The sequence below is a fragment of the Panulirus ornatus genome, chromosome 50 (assembly GCF_036320965.1).
Source record: "Panulirus ornatus isolate Po-2019 chromosome 50, ASM3632096v1, whole genome shotgun sequence".
Taxonomy (NCBI): Eukaryota; Metazoa; Arthropoda; class Malacostraca; order Decapoda; family Palinuridae; genus Panulirus; species Panulirus ornatus.
The window spans coordinates 15,459,014-15,478,894 of NC_092273.1; the positions used below are offsets into that span (position 1 = coordinate 15,459,014).

Sequence of the window (19,881 nt, forward strand, 5' to 3'; positions counted from 1 at the left end):
CTTTTAAAGTGTAGTCCAATTAAAAGATTAGTAACTAGGGTTGATAGTTAAAGTACAAGTATTTTGTAGGTATACAACCCATGTCTGACTGGAATTTATTATTTTATTAGCGTTATTAGAATTTGGCAAAATGTATTTATTGAGGCTCGAAACATTGACCCATTTTTGCTTGGTTTTGTCAGATCACGGTAATGTAGTGGTAGAATTCACTGACTAGATTTTAGCATATTATCTGATTCTCCCACCGTCTGTTAGTGTGCAATATTTTTTTATATTTTACAGTATTGAGATTTCATGTCTTACTTTTTTGTCACTGGTAACGTCTAGTTGATGGAGTTGATTGTGGTGAAACCTGTCACCTCTGTATCATAGAAAAACATTTTATGTTGCTAGATTGTACAGTGACATGTAAGTGTTCGAACTAAAGTGATCTTAAGATGTAATGTTAATGGGATGAGAAATTTTACTAGAAGGAACCATGTTGGTTTTGATCGATAGGACTGAAATTATTATTATTATTACTATTACTATTTTTAATATATTGATGCTTACGCATGAAGTAATCATTTTACTCTTCTTCTTTAAAGAACAAGAGGTTCAAGCCTCTGGATTTGCGACCAAAGAAGACTCGTGCTATCAGACGTGCCCTAAAGAGTGAGCTGAAAATACTTACTCCCAAGGAGTCCAAGAAGAGGTGGAATTTTCCTAAAAGGAAATATGCTGTCAAGGCTTGAGTAAATCTGACAAAATTTCTTGTTTTGATATACCTGGAAAATTTTAGTTCATGGTGATGGTAAGCATTTGTTCGAAGTAAGTATGTTAGAGACTCTGAGTTTAGAGGTCATATATTAATTGTGGTTGAGCTCGGGCTTAAAGAAAGTGATCAAAGGGCTGAAAGAATGGTGGATGCCTGTTTTATGAAATAAAATTGTTTCCTTTGGCATATGGGAAGGAATGTACCATGATGTTTAATGATAGTGATGCACTGAGTCAGTACTTTGCTGTTGGTATTGTTCCCCACTTTGGCCTTGTTGTACTAGGAACAGATGAAGTCTCATTTGTTCACATCTTTGTCACCAGAGCCTTCTATTCTCAACTAGGTCCCAAATACGTTTCTGTGGCTTCCCCTGGCTGCTGCATATTTCCTGGTTTTCAGCCTATCATGCCCTCTTGTATGTTAAAGCTCTAAGCATCTTTAACTTCAACCTTTGCCTCCTTGGTTTTCTCTTCTGTTTTCTCCACTTTCGACATAAATACCCTAGTTACCCTATCCTCACTCATCCTTTTTTCTTGATATCCAGATCATATCAGAACACTTGCTTAATGTCTCATACATACTTACCTTCCTACCACACTCTAGTACCCTGTTAGTTCTTATTTGATCATCCTTCCTCATCACATAATTTTCTCAAAACATTTCAAGGTTGAATGCATCCACCCACTTCTGTACACTTTTATGTTGAGTCAGTGCCTTGCATCCATATAGAATTTTTGGTACTACTATACCATCACACACACCCACCTTTGCCTTTATTGACAGTGAAAGACTTGGTATGGCAGGAATACAAATGTAATGAATTAAGGAATGGGTGAAATGTGGCATGTGGAAAGAATGCAAGATGGGTAGTTTACAAGGAGACTATAAAGGGGTTGGTGTGAGAGGGAAATCACCTGCGACTTGGTGAAATAAGAGTGAAGGCACTGGAGAGAGAAATGGAAGAATGTATGGAATGGTGCATGTGAGGGAGGGTTAAAGTGGAGACACTTTTGCTGTGGTCACCCTTTTGATGGGAGTTCAAGTTGGAGCAAGTGTCGTTGATATACATAGCCTTTTTCCAAACACTCCTCAGTGTGCTAGGATCATTATCCCTAAAAACACATACACACACACTCTGGTTCACTTCAGCTACAGAGATATGACGCATCCCACTCATTGATCCACTTGGATATACACCCCTCCTTTCTTCATACTTGTACCTCCGTAATTTCAAGGTTCATCATTAGCCCCTCTGCTTTTATATAATGGCACGTTACAAGCATTCGGCCAGTCCCCAAGGACCCCACTTAGAGCCATACATTGATTACAAATTCTGATTAACCAGTCAACAAGTTGTCTTTCATGACAAATTTTTGACACCTCATGATTTCAGCACAAGTTGGTCAGATAAGTTTTACATAATATGAAGAACCTCTGTAGGGGAGATTTCAATGCATGATAAACCTTAAATTATATTCCCATGACCCACCTTGCATTTGTTGCATCTTGGAAACCTTTCACTCACATTCAGCTTGTTCTTCAAAGATTATAATTTTCATTCTCATTCATCGATCTTTCTCATCACATCCTACTCCACCCACTTAAATTTGCACCTCATTGAAAACAAGTGCAAGTGTTCCACTTTCAGCTCTTTTATATAGTGAAAGCTTTGAAGAAATTGCTGCAAATGTATAAGCTGTATAGCCGTATGCAGTAATATTTTACTTAAGATTAAATAGATGAATATCAAAAGTATAAACTCATAAAATATAAAAGGTAATTAATTACACCTTAGTATCAAAGCATTTATTATCCGATTATAATTTTTCAATACGTTATATATTTTGCTTCAGAAAAAATTCATGTAAATTATGACATTATATCAAGTAAAAAAATATTTTTGTGCAATTTGAGCCTACACATTTCATGATGATGATATAATTATTACTAATGTAAGCATTTCCACTGTGGGGAAACTAGAATAAAATATGATTAGCTTTTTAAGGTAAAAAAATATATATTTACTGTTTAATGGGCCCTACGGTTACATTCCTGTAAATTATGACAAAAGTTCTAGACATGAACATGAAAAGCATTAATCACTGTGCCTATTACATACTTCCATAAAATACAAAATTAAAATTTTGGAACTTGTAACCTGGTCACATAAAATGAGCTGCCAACCCAAAGTTCTTCCACAAAATAACACTGTAATTATAGCCCAAGATTAAACTATATGCTCAAATATTTTTTTTCAAAATGTACATAAAAATACAACAGCTAAACCTTCCCTTTGGAGTCATCAAAAGCTGTTCTGTCATTTCTAAACTTAAACTGTTTTGAAGGGTCGGCTAATTAGTCATGAATGAGATGGATTATACATGTATATCCAAAAAGTCAAAACATCACAGTTTTATACACTGCAAGTCATTTTAGAATTTACTTCATTATATGAGCACCTTACTTACACTCAGGGTAACTGCTTAATACCTTAAAATAAAAGAAAGGGATTGTGTAACATTACACACTCATATATTTAACCTGCATATCATTGTGAAACTTTGCCACATCATGTGCATCTTGGAATCAATAAACTTCATCAGCTTTTAAACTAATCTTCATCTACACCTGTGCATCCATTATATTTTTACCATGTTTTAATATTACAGCAATCATAGAATAAATACCATACACCCTTCCTTCATTTTGCATTGAAGGTGCATCCAGAGACAAAGCCACATATAGCAAACTCAGTTTTACCTGGTAAAATGAGGTTTGCATTTAAGGACCCTTGGGCTCATTAATTACACTCCTTTTGTGCATATACAAACAAAATACACACTACCTACTATGAATAAATCGTGTAATAAATGGAAATTGTAACTCCATTATGAACAGCAGGTAGATGGAGGCAACTGTAAAGTGTGACGAGAAAGGGTACCGAATCATTTTATCTCATTACATGTATCCTTGTTCTTTTTTTATGTATAATTTCATAATTTTTTTTACAATTGAGTACTCAATGCATTCTTAGAGAAGTAAAATTAACACCAAGGAAAACAATAAACCTATGAATAGTTCACATTCCCCAAATTAATTTTATAAATATTGAGCACATTTTGATCTCTTACATACTTTGTTTCTTTTGAGCAAGCTGCATGCATAGATACCCGATTACTGGAAAACCATGTACAATAAATACCATGTTATGGCAACCACTAATGTTGAAGCATTTAGTGTGGAAGTGTTGCCATGTATTACTAAGAATGTTTGTTTTCTAGATGACCACTTAGGCTAAGCAGCATTGCAGCTTTTCACTGTACTTTCTTTCAAAACAATGACACCATATCATTACAATTTCCAGTTAAAGAAACTGGCTTCAGAGGAAGACAAAAATGAAATTAGTGAATAAAAAAGATGGCAAATAAAAGACAGAACACCCCCATCAACATATTTTGGTGTTAAGTGACAGAAGAGTGTGTATATATACATATATTTTTTTCATACATATTTGTCATTTCTTAATACCTTCCACAGAGCATCTCTATCAACTCTATCATATGCCTTCTCCAGATCCATAAATGCTACATACAAATCCATTTGCTTTTCTAAGTATTTCTCACATACATTCTTCAAAGCAAACACCTGATCCACACATCCTCTACCACTTCAGAAACCACACTGCTCTTCCCCAATCTGATGCTCTGTGCATGCCTTCACCCTCTCAATCAATACCCTCCCATATAATTTACCAGGAATACTCAACAAACTTATACCTCTGTAATTTGAGCACTCACTCTTATCCCCTTTGCCTTTGTACAATGGCACTATGCACACATTCCGCCAATCCTCAGGCACCTCACCATGAGTCATACATACATTAAATAACCTTACCAACCAGTCAACAATACAGTCACCCCCTTTTTTAATAAATTCCACTGCAATACCATCCAAACCTGCTGCCTTGCCAGCTTTCATCTTCTGCAAAGCTTTTACTACCTCTTCTCTGTTTACCAAATCATTTTCCCCAACCCTCTCACTTTGCACACCACCTCAACCAAAACATCTTATATCTGCCACTCTATCATCAAACACGTGTGGGAGGCAAGTTGTTAGAAGCAGTGAAAAGTTTTTATCGAGGATGTAAGGCATGTGTACGTGTAGGAAGAGAGGAAAGTGATTGGTTCTCAGTGAATGTAGGTTTGCGGCAGGGGTGTGTGATGTCTCCATGGCTGTTTAATTTGTTTATGGATGGGGTTGTTAGGGAGGTGAATGCAAGAGTTTTGGAAAGAGGCAAGTATGAAGTCTGTGGGGGATGAGAGAGCTTGGGAAGTGAGTCAGTTGTTGTTCGCTGATGATACAGCGCTGGTGGCTGATTCATGTGAGAAACTGCAGAAGCTGGTGACTGAGTTTGGTAAAGTGTGTGAAAGAAGAAAGTTAAGAGTAAATGTGAATAAGAGCAAGGTTATTAGGTACAGTAGGGTTGAGGGTCAAGTCAATTGGGAGGTGAGTTTGAATGGAGAAAAACTGGAGGAAGTGAAGTGTTTTAGATATCTGGGAGTGGATCTGGCAGCGGATGGAACCATGGAAGCGGAAGTGGATCATAGGGTGGGGGAGGGGGCGAAAATTCTGGGAGCCTTGAAGAATGTGTGGAAGTCGAGAACATTATCTCTGAAAGCAAAAATGGGTATGTTTGAAGGAATAGTGGTTCCAACAATGTTGTATGGTTGCGAGGCGTGGGCTATGGATAGAGTTGTGCGCAGGAGGATGGATGTGCTGGAAATGAGATGTTTGAGGACAATGTGTGGTGTGAGGTGGTTTGATCGAGTAAGTAACGTAAGGGTAAGAGAGATGTGTGGAAATTAAAAGAGCGTGGTTGAGAGAGCAGAAGAGGGTGTTTTGAAATGGTTCGGGCACATGGAGAGAATGAGTGAGGAAAGATTGACCAAGAGGATATATGTGTCGGAGGTGGAGGGAACGAGGAGAAGAGGGAGACCAAATTGGAGGTGGAAAGATGGAGTGAAAAAGATTTTGTGTAATCGGGGCCTGAACATGCAGGAGGGTGAAAGGAGGGCAAGGAATAGAGTGAATTGGAGCGATGTGGTATACCGGGGTTGACGTGCTGTCAGTGGATTGAATCAAGGCATGTGAAGCGTCTGGGGTAAACCATGGAAAGCTGTGTAGGTATGTATATTTGTGTGTGTGGACGTATGTATATATATGTGTATGGGGGTGGGTTGGGCCATTTCTTTTGTCTGTTTCCTTGCGCTACCTCGCAAACGCGGGAGACAGCGACAAAGAAAAAAAAAAAAAATTGTCATTTCCCTCCTTAGTCCATGATGACATTACGTGGGACTTTGACGAATCCGTGATACTCATACTGAAAAGAAAACAAAAAACATTATCTTAATGTCACATGATTAGTCAGTGTAGCCAATTAGGACAACAATTAAGATACATCTAAGGCCACTTGAAAGCTACAGCCAGACAAACAATTATTCAACCTCGTATGTAAAATAAGACAAAAAATGCAAAATGAAAGGTAAGCATCTTTACATAAGCGTTTTGAATCCTGAGAAATGACATTCCCGTATCTCTAATTGCACCTTGTCACTCGTACATCTAACATATTCTGTATTGGTCTACCTTCTAAATCCATGGAAACTGAAAATGACTAAGGTATTGTTTTCTGTCAAACATTTATCCTCCCATTTAACCATCTATCTTACCCTCTATAAACAAACATAACTATTAAGCAAGCCTGCACATCCTCTGCTACCATTCATCTTAAAAACAGCTTTCCAGTCCTTGGACAACCTGTTACTAGCTAAACTGCATTACCAATGCAAATATTACACATTTTTGGTTGCCATTTAAAGATGGTAAAATACCTTCAAAGATGTGCAGGTTTTTATTCTGTTATACCTATTTTGTCTGTTCCCATCTCAACAAGGTACGCCTTATCCACTATGAGCTGATAGCTGGACCCTAGAAACTTTTAATTAAGGGTGCTGATTGATTAATGCAATACTGAGGAGCATGGTAAATCTACAGCTCTTATTTTAACACACATATATTTGGAATTTACTTGCAATATAAGCAGCCAGTTTAAATATGGAATAATTTCCGAAGTTAAAGAGGTGAAAATTAACTCATAGCTTTATGAAATGAGTGATGCTTGAAGTAAATGCAAGCATGCAGGTGTTTTCAAATCCATACAGATGGCAAATTGCATCATGAGACAAAACACAACCTTATTGACTCATATTGTAAATATTGGTTAAATGAGTCTTCATTATTCTGTTGATTATTATTTGCTAGTTAATGTAAATTTTTGTAAATAATTTATTTATTTGCTTTGTCACTGTCTCCTGCGTTAGCGAGGTAGCGCAAGGAAACAGACGAAAGAATGGCCCAGCCCACCCACATACACACACGCAAATAAACATACCTATACATCTCAACAGCGACAAAGTATAAAAAAAAAAAAAAATATATATATATATATATATATATATACACACAGACATATACATATATACACATGTACATAATTCATACTGTCTGCCTTTATTCATTCCCATCGCCACCCCGCCACACATGAAATAACAACCCCCTCCCCCCGCATGTGTGTGAGGTAGCACTAGGAAAAGACAACAATGGCCACATTCGTTCACACTCGGTCTCTAGCTGTCATGTAATAATGCACTGAAACCACAGCTCCCTTGTATCTGGCTTAATTTGATACGACTCAAAGAAAAAATTGGCAAATTCGACATTACGAGTACAAGGGGCTTCTGGCACCAGTGTATTTCATATTTATCTGCCACAATGCATTTTGCATTGGCCAATATATTTTGGGAGATACAAGATCAATCAAATACTATTCCTGAAATGTTACACTTCCTATTATATCATTTTATTTCTGGCTAAGGAAATATTTGAAAATGATGGGAAACTATAGTGGCGCGTGCCAAAGTCTGCTGACACTGCAACTTAATAACCATTATTTAAAGGTCTGTGGTTGTTTATTTCACACCTTACTCCAATGTGATGAAAACCTTTCATTAGAGAATTGAAAATTCTCTGAAAGATAATCCCTGATGCCCAATGATGATATTTGCCTATGATCTCTCTCGTGTGTGTGTGTTTTATGAATGACATGTAAACTATCACATGGACTTAGATCTAACTTAGATAATAAACCAATGGATACTAATGGCTTTTACTTCTGACTTTAGTAGCATGATGTATGTAGACTCTACAGGTGTTCTGAACAGGTAAGGTACAGCATTTACAGAGCAACTGGATGAGCCAGTGTTATAAGTTAGATTTTCAAGTCTCAATCAGCAGTGATTATGTCTGATAGTCATAAAATATCAAGAAATATTTTATCCTAATTAATTAAGGCAGTTCCTTGATCTGCCTATTATACATAAACCAAAAGATGGCAATAAAAAGTAAGCTAGGCTATTACAGAGGGTGGTGATGGCACCAACCCAGTTACCACCCTCTGGCAAGAGATATTCCTGTAGCAGCTAGTCATTGTTGTCTGGTAACTAAAGTGACCCTACTTCATGCGCACCCTTCACCTGTGTGTGTGTCCACTAACAGCAGCTAAGCTCTGTGTTCACCCAGCTCTCAGACCTGAGTGAACATGGTAGTGTTCGGAACAAATTACTGAGACTTCAAAGGAAAATCCTCACTTCATTCTTTCCGTTTCTATGAGGAAATGAGAAAGGAGTGTAGGATTTCCTGCTCACGGCCCTCGTATTTATTACTGTAAAACTCCAGCTCCCCTTTAATGGGTCTCCTACAACTTTAAGGCTAAACAGCATGCAGGAGCACAGAAATGATACAATTCCTCTGGGGAAAGGGTCCTTAATGATACTCAATGAAGTTGACTTGTCAGTGTCACTCCAGGTGAAGAGGCAGACTTAGCTATTCCCATAATGTGGGGTTTCCAGGAAAGAGTGGATATTACAGTAATACCAAGTATGCTCAAGTCAAGAGGTGGGATTACAGAACTGTCAAAGTGTATACAAGAATTGTGAAGAGTTTTTGATAGAGAGAGGGGTAGAAAATGGGTCTTGGAGGCATTAAACTTCAGATTTTGAGTACCCCAAGTCTGAGTTTACTGAGGAAGCCGAGTCAAAACGAGATGCAGGTGGAGTGAGAGAAGAGGGAGCAGGATTCAAGGATGTGGAGGAATGCAGTGTTGAGTCTTCAGCATATGAATGCACTGAATATTTGTGAAGGAGAGGAAATTGTTGAAAAAAAGGAGAAAAAGTGTAGGGGACAGGACAGAACCTTGAGTGACACTGCTGTTGATGGAGAAAAGGGGGGAGGCCAATCATCAACAACCACAGAAATAAATCAGCAAAGTGGGAGAGGGAAGACAAAAGAGGGGAGCTTAGAGATGAGACCCCGAGATGCCACACCCACCTTTTAGTTGCCTTCTAAATCATGCACGATATATATTGGGCAGCATCTCTTTTCCCTATCCTGAGGGGTAGAAAGATTATTTTAGTCACATGCATTATAATCTATTATTTTGAGAAAAGCTAAAGAACTTCCTAATTCCAGAATTACAATTATCTCATTACTGTCTGGTAAATGACTTACCTTCAACCTGAATTTCATTTGGATGACCATTGCTTAATTGTTTTGATTTACGTATGGAGGATTCATCAACACCATTCACTGATGAACTTGCTATCACACCATTTACTTTACTCTGTAAATGATTAAGTTCTGAATTACCTTTAGTAATAAATCTTAACATACAATTTCATTATAAAGAAGGAATGCTTAACCTCTTCAATGAAGCACCCTAAGCTTCAACTGGAATTCTAATGAAACTTTTTTACTGCCGGTTTCTATTTTTCTTGCTTTTATGTACACCTGTACCTACACCACTCATAAGAAAAACCCAGGTGAAAAAAGTATTGTTTAATTTCTGTCAAGTGGTACACCCATTCTTCCAAACAAAATATCACCAATACTCGACGTACTAACACCCCTAGTGAGAACATTCACTTTTGTCCCTCTTGTTATTCATTATATAATGGCACTATACAGGTATTCTGCCAATCCTCAGGCACCTCACCTCCTGAAAATAAGCCAACCCTTTTCTTAAGATTATCAACTGCAATTCCATCCACTTAGGCTGCTGCATCTTAACCTAGGCTTTCATCATCTCTCTTTTCATCAAACCATTTACCGTTGACTAACTCCACATCCCAAACACCCTTCATTTAACATTCAACAATCCTTCAAAATACTCTCCCCACTTACTCTTCATTTCTTTGCTTGTTACCACTTCCCATCTGCTTTCCTTGACTGATCCACCAATTTGTTCTTTTGTGCTCCTCACTATTCACCTCCTTCCAAAACATCTTCTAATTCTCCCTGAATTTTGCCAATACTCTCTCATTTGCATTCTCTTTCAGCCCCTGCCTTCCTTTTGACATCCTTCCACTTCCTTTGTACATCTCCCATTCTCTTTCAGCCCCTGCCTTCCTTTTGACATCCTTCCACTTCCTTTGTACATCTCCCACTCATCAGCACTCCTTCCCCAAAGATGATGTCCATACACCCCTCTCTTCCCTTTCACTAGCACCCTAACTTCCTCATATCCCACCACTCACTATTCTATCTAAAAAGCTCACATTCCACCTTCTGCATGTTCTCAAACATATATCTGGAATAACAACATAATGAAAATATCTTTGAAGTGCTTGAAAACCATTGCAGGATGACCCTCTTAAAATAACCTTGTAATAACTAGGTCCTATCAAAATAAAAACAATAAACTTTCATATCACTTTACAACATGCAACATCTCAAACTCGGTTCCCTTTATTGCTAATCTTTTCTCTTTCCAGTTTTGGAAAATGCTTTAATCATCCTCTGGTTTTCTTGAGTTCCTTGTACTTCATGCTACAGGGGTGACACAACAACAGATGAGTATCTCTGAGCTGAAAAGGTATGCTAGAATTCAACAAGTAATGGATTAACAGTGGAAGAAAATATCTTTGTGTCCCTTATTCAAACACTGTGTTTGCATATATACTATAATTTTTCCACCAATGCAAGGTAGAGTAAGGAAGAAACAACAGCCTCACTTTCTCACATACATTTTCTAACATTTTCCATCCACAGCCAACACTTTTACCTTTAGAAAACAGTCTAGATAAAATAGGCATACCTCAGCAATATCCATTTCTAACAAGATATTATCTATTTTCTCCACAAGTTCTTTGGCATCATCAAGACTGAAGACAAGTGGGGATTTGAACTTCAGAACATTTCTGTATGGACCATCATTGCTCAACAGCACATATTGTTCCTTTAACCTGAAGGAAAAATGTATGGTACATTATCTGGATAATTCTACTGCATCTCATGCAAAAAGAATTCTCACTTTATGCATCATAATTTCAGTTCTTTTCATTTAAAAGCAAGTCAGTCTTTAACTGCAATTACCAGTAGCAGTCCTCTATCAGTGTTCTACGATCTCATTCAATTGCATTTCTAGCTTGCCTTTGAATATACATTAATTTTTTTTTAAATGTGACTAGCATGACTATACTCACTGAAATTTGGAAGCTTTCTGGATGCTACTATAAGGGCAAATACAAAAATAATGAATGCAACACACAAGCACCATGTATTCAAAATTGAATAGACATTGCACTGGTCCTCACTAATGATTACACAACAATCAATCAACAAAGTAGCACCTTCTGTAAACTCGAGTAACATTTCATTCAAACACTAAGGGGACTTGATAACAAATCATATAGAGTACAACAACCTGTGGAAACCCAGTATCTAATTTTAAGATTTAAAAAAAAAACATTTCATAATCAGAATTCCCCAAATACAGCACTAAAGAAATATAGTAACACCTACAGCTTACACTTTCATGAGATTTCATCTTTATGGCAGATTACTAACATCCTTAATCATCTGAACTATGTACCCAAACATTTTCCTTTAATGTTTTGATACTAAAACATCAAACCAACAACTGAAAATTAGTTTCAAGTTTAGCAGTTGTCTTGATATCCAAGGGTGGAGACAGAACCAAAATAAACTAGGAAGCTGTAAATGATTATGTATAATCAATCTGTGTCTCAATGATCAAAAATATTGACACCTTTAAGAGCAGGACTTAATTTCTGATATGAACAAACTGGGAATTATAAAAAAGTATGTCAAGTCACGGAAACACTTTGGAAGAATACGTACCTCTACTATAAAGTACATATTTATGGCAAAATATGGGTATGATGCACAGTATATAATTTCTAAGTCAGATTTAAATGCAGTTTCGATGCATTATACATGACAGCTAGAGACTGAGTGTGAACAAATGTGGGCCTTTGTTGCCTTTTCCTAGCGCTACCTTGCGCGCGTGTGGGGATAGAGGGGGTGTCATTTCATGTGTGGTGGGGTGGCGACAGGAATGAATATGAGCGGCAAGTATGAATTCTGTGCATGTGTATGTATGTATATGTCTGTGTAGGTATTTATCCCTGGGGATAGGGGATTAAGAGTACTTCCCACGTATTCCCTGCGTGTCGTAGAAGGCGACTAAAAGGGGAGGGAGCGGGGGGCTGGAAATCCTCCCCTCTCATTTTTTTTTTTTTAATTTTCCAAAAGAAGGAACAGAGAATTGGGCCAGGTGAGGGTATTCCCTCAAAGGCCCAGTCCTCTGTTCTTAACGCTACCTCGCTAATGCGGGAAATGGCGAATAGTTTGAAAGAAAAAAGAAAAATGTATTTATATGTATACATTGAAATGTATAGGTATGTATATGCGTGTGTGGACGTGTATGTATATACATGTGTATGTGGGTGGGTTGGGCCATTCTTTCATCTGTTTCCTTGTGCTACCTCGCTAACACGAGAGACAGCGACAAAGTATAATAAAAAAAATAAATATTTACTACAATCCCCAGTATGTGTAAACAATTTTAATATCAGCATTTAGTCCAAAGTTATTTAATAATTCTGTATATACTATCTAAATAAGTATAAATTTTATTGGAAGAAGATTCTTCATATAATATTCCTTTGGTACAGAAAGCATTTTTAACAAGAATATATTCTTGTTCCCTGGGGATAGGGGAGAAAGAATACTTCCCACGTATTCCCTGCGTGTCGTAGAAGGCGACTAAAAGGGAAGGGAGCGGGGGGCTGGACATCCTCCCCTCTCTTTTTTTTTTTTTTTTTTCCAAAGGAAGGAACAGAGAAGGGGGCTTGATGAGGATGTTTCCTTAGAGGCCCAGTCCTCTGTTCTTAACGCTACCTCGCTGACGCGGGAAATAGCGAATAGTATGAGAGAAAGAAAATATTCGATTTAATCCCTATGGGGAGAGGAAAAAAGAATACTACCAAAGTATTCCCTACATGCTGTGGAAGGCAACTAAGGGGAACAGGAGCAGGTGGGTGGAAACCATCCCTTCCTTATTACTTTCCAAAAGAAGTAACAAAGCGAGGAGCCAAATGAGGATTTTTAAGGCCCTGTCATCTGTTTTTGACACTACCTCCCCCATGTGGGAAATGGTGAGCATGTATGGAAAAAATGATAGAAAGTATGATGAATCATTATAAAAATACAAAAAACTATCATATCCTTCCAGTTCAAACAATAATCAGTACCGACCTTTTATTGATGAATGCAGCCTCAGCAGTGGCAGGCTCTCGTGTTTCTCTGTTCTTTACTAAGTCTACTCCCAGAAACATTCCTTGACCACGCACATCACCTGAAATCATTATAGTGCAGCTTATGCTATTGAAGGTGAAAGATACATAAGACCATAAAGTTGTATGGGAGGGTTGTGACAGAGGGTGATGGCACATACAGAACATCAGACTGGGGAAGAGCAGTGTGGTTTCAGAAATGTTTGAGGATATGTGGACCAGATGTTTCCTTTAAAGAATTTGTGCGAGAAATACTAAAAGAAACAGATGGATTTGTATGAGTCATTTACGGATCTGGAGAAATCATATGATAGGGTTGATAGAGATGCCTTGCGGAAGGTACTAAGAATATACAGTATACTGTGTGGGAGAAAAACTGCTAGAAGTTTTTATCATCGGTGTAAGGCATGTGTACGAGTGGAAAGAGAGAAGAGTGAATGGTTCCAAGTGAAGTTTGGTCTGCAGCAGGGATGTGTAATGTTACCATGGTTGTTTAATTTGTTCATGGAAGGGGTGGTGAGTGAGGTAAATGCAATGTACATGGTTGTTTAATTTGTTTATGGATGGGGTGGTGAGTGAGGTAAATGCAAGTCTTGGAGAGATGAGTGAGTATGCAGGGGGATAAGAAGGCCTGGGAAGTGAGTCATTTGCTAACTGATGATACAGCACTGGTGTTAGATTCAAGTGAGAAACTGCAGTAGATGGTGACTGAGCTTGGAAGTGTAAGAAAGGAGGAAGTTGAGAGTAAATGTGAATAAAAGTAAGAATGGAGGAAGTTGAGAGTAAATGAGAATAAAAGCAAAGTTATTAGGTTTAGCAGGGTTGAGGTGCAGGTTAGCTAGAATGTGGGTTTGAATGAAGAAAAGCTGAAGGAAGTGAAGTGTTTTGGATAACTGGGAATAGACATGGCAGCAAATGGAAGCGGAAGTGAATCATAGGGCGGGTAAGGGGCATGAAGGTGTAGTAGTCCCAATGATGTTATATGGAAGAGAGGCATGGGCTATTGATAAGGCCATGCAGAATCTGGTGGATGTGTTGGAAATGAAATATCTGAGGACAATATGTGGTGTAAGGTGGTCTGATCGAGTAAGTAATGAAAGGGTAAGAAAGAGTAATGATAATAAAAGAAAGTGAAGAGAGTGTGCTGAAATGGGCTAGACATATGGAGGGAATGAGAGTATATATGTCAGAAGTGGAGGGAACAAGGAGAATCGAGAGACCAAATTGGAGATGGAAGGATGGAACTGAAAAGATTTTGAGCGATTGGGGCCTGAACATGCAGGAGGGTAAAAGTTGTGCATGGGAGAGTGTACTGGAACAATGCAGTTTACAGTAGTTGACATGCAATCAGTGAACTGAACCAGGGTATGTGTAATGTTTGGAGAGGTCTGTGAAGACCTGGTTGTGGATGGAGCTGTGGTTTTGATGCATTGCACATGACATCTGGAGAATAGACATGAACAGTTGTGGCCTTTCTTTTGGAAATGGTCATCAGGTATGAAGAAAAAACATCTGTATAATTCAAGATAATACAGTGCATGTAACTGGGAAGTATAACTGACATCTTTTTACATTACTGTAAAATAATAATGAAGATACAGCTTTCACAAAGATTATTCCTTACCAATTATGTAATGTTTCTCCTTTAGGCGATTAAATTCTTGTAACAGGTATTTACCAACCAATGTTGCATTCTCCATAAGTTTTTCATCTTCAATTACATCAAGTACAGCATTAGCAATTGCAGCAGACACTGGATTACCACCAAATGTATTGAAGTATTCCATCCCTGTTGCTCCAAAACTTTCAGCTATTTCTCTGTCCATTAAATAAAATACAACATATTATATGCGTATAAACTACTATCATATAATTCAAAAGATCAATTACAAGCTTAAACAAAGAAAGAAATAAACAAAAAAGGAGGATGGGGGAAAGTGTTAAACAGCATTCGTGACAGAAAAGTTATTTGATTCCATATTTCTTTCTATCTATCTATTAATCTATTATCATTCATTCATTCCTAACTTAAAGGGTCAATCAGTAACATGGCACACAAGCTTGCTAAGAAGAATGTTAAAAAAAGTAATATATTAGTGTTAGGGTGGATGATGGAATACTAAGAACAAAAACTTTGAATGCTGGTAATATAAATATGTTCAAAAGGATTGATGTGGTATACCGGGGTCGATGTGCTGTCAATGGATTGAATCAGGGCATGTGAAGCGTCTGGGGTAATCCATGGAAAGTTCTGTGAGGCCTGGATGTGGAAAGGGAGCTGTGGTTGCGGGCATTATTGCATGACAGCTAGAGACTGAGTGTGAATGAATGGGCCTTTGTTGTCTTTTCCTACTGCTACCTCGCACACATGAGGGGGGAGGGGGATGTTATTCCATGTGTGGCGAGGTGGCGACGGGAATGAATAAAGGCAGACAGTGTGAATTGTGTGCATGGGTATATATGTATGTGTCTGTGTGTGTATATATACATGTACATTGAGATGTATGGGTATGTATATTTGCGTGTGTGGACGTGTATGTATATACATGTGTAGGGGGGTGGGTTGGGCCATTTCTTTCGTCTGTTTCCTTGCGCTACCTCGCAAACGCAGGAGACAACGACAAAGCAAAATAAAATAATAAAAAATAAAAGGCTACTTGATATAAAAGAAAGTTCAAGAGATGGGATCCCATGAGTGTAGAAGTCTCTCCCAATACAGAACAGAGATAACTACAAAAATGCAATTACACATTCCCTATTAAGCATAGTGCATTAACAGTGAAACATGATTTTCACTCAGTAAGATGCTTCTTACGTTTTCCACTTTTACACACCAAGGTGGCAATTCATTTAAGACCAGTGTCATTCACACCACTTCCTTACACAAAAAGCTTACACTACATTTGATCCCAAATCTTTCCTCTAACATTTTTTAAATATCCCTAACCCTAATTAGAACTCTCATCAAATCTATCTATCCTTTCCACCACTGCCTTTCCTCCTCTATCTTCAAGTGTCATTCTATAGGACCATACCATCCTATGAGACTTTAATCCATGTGCATTTCTACTGACTTTTCACACCACGTAACATACAATCTCTCCTTGTCATACATAACATGTGACAACACTTAACTAACACAGCTCATTCTTTATAACTAAATTTTCCAGTGGTGAGCACTATATGCAAGCCCTGCCTTTGGCAAAAAGGTAGAAGAAGAAGGAAGAAACATTTAGGCTGGAGCATTAGATATAGGTAGTCCAGAGAAATATAAAGCAGGAACCTCTGCAAACATTGTGCTAGAGTAGCCCTCTGTCAGTGGCCAGTTAAGGATGAGGCAATAAAGGATAAGAAGTGGAACTGGAGTTTACTAGTTATAGAGACTATTGCAGTGGCCATCCTATGAGGTAGTTCCAATTGGGAACAGGCATAAGTGATACACATACAGATAACCTTCTCACATTATAACTAAAGAGCCCAAATTATCCATCTTTATTGCTCTTATTTTTCCTTTATCCGAACATGAACATTTGGGCTTCACAGCACCTGGGCAGGTGCTCTGTGCAAGTTTCTTGCACACTTTATGCTTAATTTTTTCAATTATGGGAGCTTTCACTCCTCTCAACCAATTTTTCCCCTTGCATGACTTTACTTTCAATTTCAGCTCTCCCTTTGCCATCCTTACTAAACATTACTCCTAAATACTTACACTTATCCTTGCCTTCCATGCAAACTGATCTGATAATCTGACCTCCTTCCCTTTCAAAAGCAAGCATCTTACTTTATCTGCATTCACTTACAGCATCCTCTTCCTGTATAGATCATTATGCAGGGCCCTTCATTCTATTAAATTTCCTTTGATAAACTGACAACTGAGTATTACCTACATAAAACAACTGTGGCAGCTTTGTTTTTCCCTGTATGATCACAAAATCAACATCAAGTAGCTGCTTAGATCGACTATCAAAACTTTTCATGATTTTCAATAACTGTTTAAGACCATCTCTTAACCTTCACTTCTATAAGCTAAATAAATCTTAAGTTATTTAGTCAGCTCTCATATAATTTGTTTCTCAGTCTGGGAATCATGTCGGAAGCTTGAAGCTGTACTCAATCCAGTGTGTCTGCTTTTTGTTTCAAGAAAGGTGACCAAAAGTGAACACAGTATTAAAGATATGGATGCATCAATGAATTGTAAAGAGCGAGGTATTTCATGTGAGAATGCCAAAGGAGTGAGTATTGGTCAAGTGCAATGGAATCATTTTGTGTGCAATGATTGATAAATGTGTTGAAACCTTAGTCTCACTTAAAAAATCAATTTAAGCATGGAAAGTGAAATACAGGGGCTTCTCGATTTATGCAACAGATGTGTTTTTGAAAATCGTTGCATAAATCAAAAAATGTAACTAATGAAAATTAGGGGGTTTCATCATCAGTACAAGAGTAGGAAGTATTATACTAATGCAAAACTACAGTATACATGTAACCAGAAAAATTATATAATTACATACTACACAATGAATTATATTAATAAAAACATGCATATACCTACTGCATAATGAATTATATTAATAAAAACAGAAAATAAACTTTGAATCTTGGTGCAGTCTTCTCTTCATGGGAATATAAATACTGCCCAATGAATTATATTAATAAAATCAGAAAATTAACTTTGAATCCTGGTGCAGTATTCTCTTCATGGGAAATGTACATTCCTGAAGCCATTCTCTTCCAAAACAATCCACTCATCTATTTAAAAAATCTGCTGAGGAGAATAATTTCCTCCTCAATAACGGTCAAACAGGTTCCTGGTAACTTTTTGGGAGCACTGTCAGCAGAAGCAGCCTTACCAGACATCTTGATATGGCAATTGTAACATTTCCTAAAATTCAAGAACTGACCAAGACTTGCTTGAAATGTCTTTACTGCCCCTTCTTTCACTGTTAAGTTACCTGGGCAATCTGCATGTACCACAAGTAAGCTGACAGGAATATTCTCAGAAGTTTGGTGTTTGATCCACTTAATCAACATTCAGGAATATGAGTTCTTAGATGCCCTGATAAATGTTCCTCTCTTGGCACCCTCTTAGATATTCTCTCCACAATTACAGTCCATAAAATAGATTCATCAAGTCCAAGGGCAAGCTTAATATTACTCCCTTCTCATAATGTTTGACCACATCCATCTTAGCACCGGTGGTACAAAGAGAACTTAAAAGATGCTTTGGTTGCATAATGCAAAGGGCAAAACACTTTCAATATACAGTATCTTGCAGCACAAAATACTATACCACTCTGGGAATATAGAATGTATCTACAACCTGTGCTTCTCACAGAGCGCAGGCAATGACACAACACCGTGTTGCCTCTCCAATGATGATTTTATCATTCCAAATTTAAGTGTAAATTAAAAAAAAAAAGGTGTAAATGGACCATGCACATTATTCTAAGTAAAGGTTGAGTGTCCCTTATCTGAAACACCTGGACCAGAGTTTCAGATTTTCGATTTTTTTTTCGGATTTTGGAATATTTGCAAATACATTACAAAATATCCTGGGATGGGACCCAAGTCTAAACACAAAATCCATTTATGTTTCATGTACACCTTCAAGGTCTTCATATTCAGCTTTATGCAGTGTTTTTCTATTTCTTATTAACTTATGTTCATCACTTTCAGCATAGAACTTCAACAGTTTATCCTTCAGTTTCTTCATGTCATAGATGGTGGTCATTCCAACACCATACTCTTTTGTAAGATTTTCCACACTTACACCTCAGTCCAGTTTTTCCAACAGCTTGACTTTCTGTGCTATACATAAACATAAAAGCTTCCTCTCTTTCTTATCTCTGTTACCCATATGGGTATCTGCAGCCTGCCCAATGAATTATATTGGATGAGGATCATTCCTTACCCCAATCCCTCTTTCTCCTCCTACCATCTTTGTACCACAGACCAGAGAATAAGTAAGAAACACAGTGAGCAATGCACGTAGATCTGGCAATGATGATGGTTAGTAACAAATTGGCGCCAAGAGCATCAGAACCCAGCATGGGCAAGTGAGGTCAGGTGTGGAGTTTTCCTCTGTAATGTCATGTCACGGCTTAAAAAGTTTCAGATTTCAGATTAGGATGCTCAACCTGTATAGCATAAATTGAAGAGGTACCTGTAGTAATAAGTGCTTATATTACACTGGTAATATAAGGTATATCCCTGGGGATAGGGGAGAAAGAATACTTCACACGTATTCCCTGCATGTCATAGAAGGCGACTAAAAGGGCAGGGAGCGGGGGGCTGGAAATCCTCCCCTCTCGTTATTTTTAATTTTCCAAAAGAAGGAACAGAAGGGCCAGGTGAGGATGATCCCTTAAAGGCTCAGTCCTCTGTTCTTAACGCTACCTCACTGACGCGGGA

The 19,881-nt window shown here is 37.8% G+C and overlaps 2 protein-coding genes across 7 annotated transcripts in view; one reads left to right on the top strand and one right to left on the bottom strand.

Moving 5' to 3' along the window:
* Nucleotides 1-750, top strand: part of RpL35 (Ribosomal protein L35) — a 28,897-nt gene extending 28,147 nt beyond the window's left edge. For both annotated transcript variants that reach the window (XM_071691490.1, XM_071691489.1), the window contains one exon: nucleotides 588-750. In XM_071691490.1, coding sequence (XP_071547591.1) covers nucleotides 588-734 — 147 coding nt within the window. In that variant the 3' untranslated portion in view covers nucleotides 735-750. The remainder of the gene's footprint in view (nucleotides 1-587) is intronic.
* A 1,798-nt stretch (nucleotides 751-2,548) lies between these two features.
* Nucleotides 2,549-19,881, bottom strand: part of LOC139764636 (5-phosphohydroxy-L-lysine phospho-lyase-like) — a 107,017-nt gene continuing 89,684 nt past the window's right edge. For 4 of the 5 annotated variants that reach the window (XR_011716432.1, XR_011716429.1, XR_011716431.1 and 1 more), the window contains exons 8-13: nucleotides 15,095-15,288; nucleotides 13,433-13,532; nucleotides 10,968-11,115; nucleotides 9,383-9,494; nucleotides 9,203-9,262; nucleotides 2,549-6,137 (exon numbers count right to left, since the gene is read on the bottom strand). Coding sequence is in view for 1 of the 5 variants with exons in the window: in XM_071691488.1 (XP_071547589.1) it covers nucleotides 6,133-6,137; nucleotides 9,383-9,494; nucleotides 10,968-11,115; nucleotides 13,433-13,532; nucleotides 15,095-15,288 (559 nt within the window). In the remaining 4 variants the exon portion in view is untranslated. The remainder of the gene's footprint in view (nucleotides 6,138-9,202; nucleotides 9,263-9,382; nucleotides 9,495-10,967; nucleotides 11,116-13,432; nucleotides 13,533-15,094; nucleotides 15,289-19,881) is intronic. The other variant, XM_071691488.1, reaches the window with a different exon arrangement.